We start from the raw sequence: 10,081 nt of genomic DNA on the forward strand, positions 1-10,081 counted from the left end.
TAAAGTGCACTCAACCCACCACCAGGTGAGGATAAACATATCAAAGTGGATTCTATGATACATAATTTGTGATAGAACTTCACACATTTGTGACAGATATTGGTACTTTTTAGTACAGAAATTGCCACATTTATGACAGATAATGCCACATTTTTATCTAGAGATTGTTACATTCATGACAAATATTGCCACAGTCATGATGTAAGCTGCCACATTTATGACAGAGGTCAATGCTGACACTCCAACAGGGGTACTGTACGTGTTGCAGCATCAAGCACAGTTGTCGGGTAGACAGCATGAGTTCCCGTCTACCTACACCGACCAAGACAGGTCAAAAGTCATCACAGACCACCTCAGGTCAAAGGTCATCACAGGTGTCAGCACTTAGTCATGTCAGTCGCAAAGAGAAATATCGCAGGATTAAATCACGTGCACAAGAAGGACCAAAGTCAAAACTTCCAGGAACCAAACTGAGAGGTAAGAATTACATTTGACCTTTCTGCAAAGAAAACCCCCAGGGTTCCACAAGTACATTGTTCCAAGAATGTTGCAGCACCTGTGTCTTAGAAAGAGACATGTTTTGTTTCAGGCATTACACATAACATGCACACAGAATTCTATTTTCACTGTTTGTGCCAAATGCAACAGTTTTGTTGAAATGTACCAGTATTTACACGAAGTCTACTATGTCTACACAACATTTCCCCGCAGGGTCCAAGAGGCGAGTTAACATGGTTTGTTCCAGAGCACCATTCTCACAGAGTTCTACCGTTCTGTTTGAACGCCTTCATGAATCAGACCTTCAGTATTACATTTATTAAATGGAGGTGTGATTCAATGACGTATTGATGCATCGTGAATCAAACCTGTCAATATGATTCACATTTTGCTTACCGATGTATTGACTCATGTTTTACAGCTGTATTGATGCTGAATATCTGAGACTTGTTTCTTTAACTGTATAATGCCAAATCTGATGGCATTATGATAATAATGATAATTATGGATAGCATTTATATAATGCTAATCTCTTTGACTCTCTGCACATTTGTCTCACAAAAATTGGATGGAAAAGTACACATTAAGGGAAAGCCTGTTTAAAAAAGAATGTTTTGAACCAGTCCGGAATGAACATAGAGAATGGTAATTGTGGAGTTCATTTGGGAGAGCCTCATGAAGAATGAGCCTGACTTAACCAGTCATGTGACTTTGATAAAGGAAAGTACACAGTGTCATAATACAGGGACCATGACACAATCGAGTCATTAGGATGAAGTGCTGTGACACAGTGGTGTCATTATGATGAAGTGTCATGACACAATGGTGTCATTTTGATGAGGTGTCATGACACAATTGTGTCATTATGATGAAGTGCTGCAACACAATGGTTTCAGTATGATAAGGTTGCCATGACAGCAGTGTCATTATGATGAAATATCGCAATACAATGGTGTCATTATGATGAAGTGTCATGACACAATGGTGTCATTATGATGAGGTGTCATGACACAATTGTGTCATTATGATGAAGTGCAGCAACACAATGGTTTCAGTATGATAAGGTGCCATGACAGCAATGTCATTATGATGAAATATCGCAATACAATGGTGTCATTATGATGTAGTGCCATGACAAAATGGTGTCATTCTGATGAAGTGTTGTGACACAATGGTGTCATTATGATGAAGTACCATGACACAGTGGTGTCATTATGGGTTTTTATTGTGATGAAGTGCATGTTCAGATACAGGGAAATTGTCAACTGGATTTTTTGTGTGATTTATTTATTTTGCCATAAAGTTATTTGTCTGTTCATCATATCTAAATATAATGTTGTGAACTATCTGTATTACAGAGACAACAGATATTCTTGGATTTACACAACATAACTATCATTAGTATCAATGAAAGTGGAATGTCATACAGAGATGTGCGCTATGTCATACCATACCTTGTCAGTATAACTCTTTAATGATTTAGTTTGCCACGGGTCAGTGTGGTCAGTGTGAGTTTGGCAAGTGTTGGCTAATCTGATACTGGTTAGCCTGCTGTTGGTTAGCAAAGCGTTGGTTAATTTGATATTGGTTACCCTGTTGTTGGTTATCCTGATGTTAGTAAGACTGATCTTGGTTAGTCTGACGTTGATTTGCCAGATGTTTGTGAGCCTGATGTTGGTTAGCCAGATGTTTGTTAGTCTGATGTTGATTTGCCAGATGTTTGTTAGACTGATGTGTGCTAGCCAGATGTTTGTTAGTCTGATGTTGATTTGCCAGATGTTTGTTAGACTGATGTGTGCTAGCCAGATGTTTGTTAGTCTGATGTTGATTTGCCAGATGTTTGTTAGCCTAATGTTTGTTAACCATATGTTTGTTAGCCTTTTAATAGTTTGCCAAGTGTTGGTTAGTCAGATGTTGATTTGCCAGATGTTTATTAGCCTGATGTTGGTTTGCCAGATGTTTGTTAGCCTTTTAATAGTTTGCCAAGTGTTGGTTAGTCAGATGTTGATTTGCCAGATGTTTATTAGCCTGATGTTGGTTTGCCAGATGTTTATTAGCCTACTGTTGGTTTGTCAGATGTGTGTTAGCCTGATGTTGGTTTGCTGTGGGTTAACTGAGGTTTGGTTAATCACATGTTGGCTGATCTAATGTTGGTTAGACTTGTGTTGGTTTGTCAAGAATTGATTTGCCTTTTTCCTGGTAATTCCTCATGTTATATCCTTTTACTAGGTAATAGGTCCAAGGCTCAGAGTAATCATGTGTTCTTTTCAAGACCTCTGAGCAGAAATTAACTCCCATTATGTGCTTTGAAAAACAAGAAATACTGAAAATTTATTATATTAAGGAGTCCCCAAAACTGAAGTTTCAGTCATTTTATTTAATTATTTCTGACCAAGCAGCGATTTTTGCATGCATTGAAGCCTGAAATAATGCTCATGCTTGTAACCACTGGTTGGTCAGCTCATCTTCAACATTTACCCCCTGCCATATAGGCAAGGGTGTGTTGATTATCAGGTCAGTTAAAGTATTGAAGTATTGAAATCTCAGTCAGACAAAGCAGTGGTTGGCATAATGAACTACTATCTACCAAATCAGGTTGTGTTGACCTTACCAACCAATATCCTTCATTTAGCTCTTACACTGAGAGCCACTAATTCTGAATTTTTGTCGATGATTTTTACATAAAATGGATATAATTCTGGAAGTGAATGCCAGTCTATCACTGCTTTACTTACAAAATAACAGCAGACACTTACCAAACGACAGTCTACCGACTGGAGATTGACAAATCCAACACTCCAAGCCATGTTAATTCCAAACCACCTACCATCAAAGCTAAACATTCTTTTGGATTTAAAGTGGAGGAAAAGTTTATCTACACATGTACTCCATGTGTACTTTAAAAAAAAATTACACCTCACAACCTGAATTGAAGTTTATTTAAGCAGTGAAAGGTGAATTCAGTTTCAGGCCACCTTTCCAACATGCAGCTGGTTGCCATGGTAATTGGAAAATACCTGGCAATTTCCTAATTCCTGAAGGGGATGCACCCTGCTGTATGGTCAAATTCCTAGAAATTTCCGAAACTGCTCTTATCTGGAACTAGTGCTGTGGTTAAGCCGAAAGTTCCTGTTTGTGGTTTGGATTGTTTAGTCTTGTATGTTAACAGGCGGCACTGAATGTTACCATTATTTCAAGGTTAATGGTATTAGGAATTCCTGTTAATGTATGTTGTAAGAACGATGGAATGATTATGTACAGAGGATACTGTTTTTTTTCTGAATTTCATCAAATGAAAATTATCTCTTAAGAGTATCACAGAGTGAAGTTATGTTGTTCCCCTTTTGTTTCCAGGATAGACATTGATGGTGTTTTTGAGGGGAAGGAAATTTTGTTTGTCAATTGCTGCTTCAGGATGATAAATTGTCCCTGAATAAGGAAAATATGTGTGCTTGTTTTTTTGCAGTATATCAGTGAGTGAGTGAGTGAGTGAGTGAGTGAGTGAGTGAGTGAGTGAGTGAGTGAGTGAGTGAGTGAGTGAGTGAGTGAGTGAGTGAGTGAGTGAGTTTTATGCCACACTTAGCAATATTCCATCTATATTGTGTCGGTCTGTAAATATCAAGTCTGGACGAGGCAATCCAATGAACAACAGCATGAGCATTAACCTGTGCAACTGGGAACTGATGACATGTGTCCTCCAAGTCAGCGAGCCTGACCACCCAATTCCATTTGTCACCTCTAATGACAAGCATGGGTTAATGAAAGGCCAACATTCTAACCTGGACCTGGACCAAGGAAGTAAAGTGTATTCATCTTGAAGTGGAGCAAAGGTTTTTAGAAAACATTTTGCTCAGGCCATCAAGCATCTTTTCTTTTTGTAAAACGTGAGGAGAAATGTGTTTGTTCTTTATTTTATTGCAACAAAATATTTTGTCACAAACCACATCTGTTCCCATTATTACTACAGTTTAGTAAATTTTCACTATCAATTTTTATTGTATGGAATTTATCAATTTTCATACATTCAAGTACTCTGGACCTGTTTAAAACAAACCATAGTAAGCATGTCAACATTTCATTCTTACCTGGTAATAAGTACCCCCTGAAATTTAGTATATTTCTTCTTTCATATAGTCTCATATAGGTATTTACAGGATGAAGTGTATATGTTTTTTGGGTGATTTTCTACACAGGCTTTAGTGAGCTGTCTAAACCTACTACTGAGCCTACCCAGTGATGTTCTCGAACTGACGTAACCTCAATCTAATCTATCATATCTTCCTGACCTGGAGCTAGTGCCTTGGAGTGCCCTCAAGTCTCTTCTGTAACATTTAACAAACAATCCCTGAACCTAAGACACTTTTATCTACTGAAATCAGTTTTGAACTGAACCTGGTTATGCCAGGAGACAGGATAAAAAGATTATTACCAGCAATATGTCAAGTCCTCATTGTTAATTTGATGGTCATGTCTTGACAACTGAAAATATATTCACAAAGGCATATTATCTGTTGTACACAATATTTGTATAACAATTTTCAGCAAGGTAAGGTCTCTTCATAAAGGAAAAATAACAACCATGTATTAGTCATTGGTTTGAAGATATCTGGTGATTATTCATAAAATATTTCAAAACTTGTATATTTGATATTTCTACTTGCCCCAATGAGGTACTTTGAGTCCCCCACCAATACGTCTTCAACATATTTTGGAGAATGGATAGAAAATGCCTCTGCACCTTTACTAAGGAATGTATGTAACAAAGTTAAGTACATGTATTTTATCAAGTTTTTGCAGTGAATAGATAATATATAGAGTCTCATCTAGTCTGTTTCACACAGGCAAGAGAAAAGAGAAAATTATATTGTGAAAAAAATGCCGTAACAGACGAAATCTTAATCAAATTGAATACAGGTAATTGAATAAACTACAGAATGTATTCAATCTGAGATGCATTTCTTTAGCTGGTGATTGGTGAAAGGGTAGGTTTGTTGTTAAAGTGTCCTCTCATCACACCAAAGATCCAGGTTCAACTCCCCCACATGGGTACAATGTGTGGAGCCCATTTCTGGTGTCCCCCGCCATCACCTTGAATGAATATTGCTTAAAGTGACTTCAAACTAAATTAACTCGCTTAGTTGTAGAATAACCTCATAAAAGGCACCACTGGATCCCAAAACTAAATACTTTAAGTCTAATAACTCACATTCATATTTCTTTACTACTGTTTTAACCATGTTCTTCCTCTATCCTTGTTTATTCCCTGAAGTACAGACAATCCTGTCTCAAGTATGGACGTAGTTAAGTCATCAACACTTCAGGTGTAAACGATAACCTCTTGTTGTAGGAGGTTAATGCTAAACAAACTTCCACGCTGCCTAAGATCGAGAGAGAGCAAGGCCATGTTGGTTCGCTTGAGACTTGTAGCCCCCGAAAATGATGAAGGCCTCACATATGGTCAGTATAATCTACTTGCTACTCTGTATGCGTGGTCGACATTCATTAGAAGAATGTCAGTATGTATACTCAAAGGTGGAAGAAAGTGATCATGCTTATTTTTTAAATTTATACTTCCGCACTTCCCCCTTTTGTCCCGAAAGTTTATTAAGTGACTTTTGAAACTCTCAAGAAAATTAAGAGTGCTAAACCCCACCCCCAGCCCCACCCTCCTACACACACACAAACCTTCTTTCCCTCCTTTTTTCTTTTTCTTTTTCTTTTCTCTTCTTTTTCTCTCTGTATGTCTCTCTTTCTCCACACACACACACACAAACACACACACACAAAACACAAACACACACACACACACAAACACAAACACACAAAAAGCTGTATCCATACCTGGGTGTTGCTGACTATAACTCATCATATTAATGCGCTACCTTATTAGTCCAATTGTTGGTTATTGGCACAAAATTAATGTGAATAGCCCTGCCTTTGATCAAAATAGAACATGACAATTGTAGACTTTCAATTCCACATGTGATAGCAATTAGATTGAATTACATTTAGTATCTTCACAAACTAAACAGAGATAAGAATTACAGTCATATACACACTGATCTGAAGACTGAGATAATGCCCTGATTGGTGTATTCAGTTGGTGGCCTAGTGGTTAAGGCTCAACAAGCTCTTTGGGGTACAAAATGTGAAGTCCAATTCTGGTGCCCCATCCTTGATATTGCTAGAATCAACCTAAGACTTGCTCACTTTACTGTTACATACATATGTGGCAAGTATTTTGATTGTTGCAGTAATTCTATCTTTTATGTGAGCCTTTCTTCAGGCAATGTGTCTGTGGTGAGCTCTATTACATAACAATGTCTTTTTGACTGTGGAATTTTGTTAGTGTGAAATAGTACCAAGATGCGGAAGATCTGAGATTGATCTTTCAACCTGTGAGGAAGTTGGAGGTGGGAGGAGGGCGTGGTGGGGAGGGAGGGGTGACACACATCCTTGGTGCTAAAGAGAATTAACAACTAGTCCTTGAAATGAGCATATTTGACTGAAAAACATTCTTTAAAAAAGTAACGTAAAAATGTTTAAAAAAGTAATATAATGAAAAGGAGCCCTGAGACTTTCTTCATTTTCAGAAGCTATGAAATCGAGACTTGCCACATTTTCTAAACATGCTAGGGCTTTTTTGGATATACTTGTTTCAGGTTCTGTTTGACAGACTAGTGCTGAAGTTACTGTGCCCCTTTGACTTGCCAGAGTGTTATTGTCACGTGTTTGGGCAGACCGACCGACAGACAGACAGATACATGCACATGCACGCACAGACACACACACAAGTTGTCATAAGATCCATGTTAACAAGTTGTCATAAGATCCATGTTAGAATTGGTCTTCAACAACTAATGCTTGTCAGAAGGGAACCTACAGGAACAGGTGTTGTTGGTTGTTGGTCGCCACCATATCCTAAGTATGTAGATCAGTGCATAGCACAACAATCAAACAAAGTTGAGACAGGCAGATAGACAGAAACACACCCTCTCACCCACAGATCTCTATATCAGGAAAAATAGAAAGATGATCTCTTCTTCAATATAACTCAGACTGTTTATATTTTTAATCCATCCACTAAAGATTACTTGATCAGGGTCCACTTGCACAGAGCGATCTTAGTGCTACAATTATCTTAAGCCTATGTTGGAGAATGGGAGTTATAATCATTGTAGCGCTAAGATTGCTTTGTGCAAGTGGGCCCAGGCCTGTTCACTTTGCCTAATGTCCACAGTCCACAAGTGTTGTTCACAGTTGCACATGCTGTACTCAGAACCAGGAGCAATCACTACCCTTTTCTACAACAGTATTAGATAACACCACTCAGCTTGTCATCCAGGAATTGCCTGGTAAATGAGATATATGCTGCTTTCTCCGTTGGCCAGAACTCAACAAGAACCAAATTTACCATTATCAGTCTCTGTTAGCATCAATTACAGGACAGGCTTATCTGTAGAATACCAGAATGGAGAAACCAATGATATTCATCCTGAGATTACGACTCTGACCTTGCTTATTACACTGATCAACAAAGCCAATTATTCTTAGCTCATTCTCATACTCTGGCAGCAAGTAAATAAGGGAACTGGTCATATCTTCATTAGCCAGTTCAAAATGGTTGATAAGATACCTTGAGAGATATGTGTGTTATTTGTTTTGTAGAGCCATTGGGGAAACTTTTATCTACATGATGTAAGCATGTTTAAAAAATTGTGGTTTTTTTTAGGTTTTTTGGGGGGCGGGGGTTGAGAAGTATGTTTACATTTCTCTCAGAATTTTTTTATGTTGTGAATTTATAGTCAGTGAGGGAAATAGTAGCAAGATAGCTTTGTCATGTAATCATTCACTTATCAAGCTACTGTGATACTGTTTTGGCACTGCTCAGAATTTGCAATGAGGGAGGCCAGTGATTCACTGAGAAAGGGGCGAATCTTCTTTTGCCTCAGACAGCCTTCTGCAGTGTGTAAGGTAAAGTGAATTTGATCTATTCTTCTATGGTTTCAACGGATGATTATGATGACGGTGATGATGATTATGATGATGATGATGATGATTTGGAGATATGTCGTGCACTTTCTGACATGATGCAGATTTCTGAAAAGGGGTGATTATGACAAACTTTGGATGATGCGAAAGGATAACATAATTAATTTTCACATAAATTATTAATTTGGAAATATGCCAGAAATTATGGGGAGGCAAAGTATAGGAACCTGTCTGGCATAGAGGTGTTCTGTTCTTAAAGAAACATAGAATCCTATCACTGATTTTAAGGATGCCTGATGATGATGATGATGATGATGATGATGATGACGACTATGATGATGATGATGATGATGATGATGATGATGATGATGACGACGACTACAATGACAATGATGATGATGACGACTACAATGACAATGATGATGATGATGATGATGATGATGACGACTACAATGACAATGATGATGATGACGACTACAATGACAATGATGATGATGACGACTACAATGACAATGATGATGATGATGATGATGATGATGACGACTACAATGACAATGATGATGATGACGACTACAATGACAATGATGATGATGACGACTACAATGACAATGATGATGATGACGACTACAATGACAATGATGATGATGATGATGATGATGATGATGACGACTACAATGACAATGATGATGACGACTACAATGATGATGATTTTGATGATGATGATGATGATGATGATGATGATGATGATGATGACAATGATGATTGAACATGCGCTTTCCGACCAAAGGCATATTTCGCACACAGGAAGATGCGTGAAATTGGGTTTTTTTCTAATGCAGATGCACGTTTCACTCCTGTTCAATACAGAATGTACACAACAGTGAGTGACACCTGTCATCTGTATATTGACAAATTGACCTCACAAGGATTTTGGGTGTTTGTGCTCTTCTGGGAAGTGTTGACAAGCTGCCTGAGGTGTGAAGTCCACTACTGTGGGAAGTGTACAATGGTCAGACATGTGGCAGTGTTTGCACTTAATATGGCCTGCTGTCCTCGTCCCAGATGGCGATTCAGTTATCTGTTCCTCACATTTGTCACCAAACATCAAAAACCTGCTAGCTACATATTTTTCCATTTAATAATGATTAAAAGTAATTAACTTTGTACACAGCTGCAATACTTGTATTATATTTTATTTCTAAGTTTAATATAAAATCCATGTGTATTATATATAATAATTATTTTTAACCAAAAACTCTTTAAAATATTTATTGTCATCTTACAATGTCACGGCTGGCAAGTTGATATGACAAAGTGAAAATGATTCCTGAAAAGTCAAGACAAGAATATCTAAGGCTTTGAAAAATTCGTAACAGCACAGATGTCTTATAAGTCCAGTTGACAAGGGCCAAATATTGTTCAAATGATTTTAATGGTACGATGTCACTGCTTGTTAACAAATGTTGAAGAGACCATTAATATGAGGACATCTGGAGCATCTCCTGCTGAAAGAGGGGGATAGGGCTTCAGATAGTATCTCTTTGTGCCTAAACCACATTATTTCCATGAAGCACCAACTGCTTTAGCAATG

The 10,081-nt window shown here is 37.8% G+C and overlaps 1 protein-coding gene across 1 annotated transcript in view; it reads left to right on the forward strand.

The window, feature by feature from the left end:
* The first annotated feature begins 296 nt into the window (after positions 1–296).
* The window catches only part of LOC137256363 (coiled-coil domain-containing protein AGAP005037-like), a 240,659-nt gene continuing 230,874 nt past the window's right edge, over positions 297–10,081 (forward strand). Inside the window, exon 1 of the mRNA XM_067794154.1 lies at positions 297–477. Within this exon, the coding sequence (XP_067650255.1) occupies positions 297–477 (181 nt within the window). The remainder of the gene's footprint in view (positions 478–10,081) is intronic.

This window comes from Haliotis asinina, chromosome 11 (genome assembly GCF_037392515.1).
Source record: "Haliotis asinina isolate JCU_RB_2024 chromosome 11, JCU_Hal_asi_v2, whole genome shotgun sequence".
In the NCBI taxonomy this organism is placed as follows: Eukaryota; Metazoa; Mollusca; class Gastropoda; order Lepetellida; family Haliotidae; genus Haliotis; species Haliotis asinina.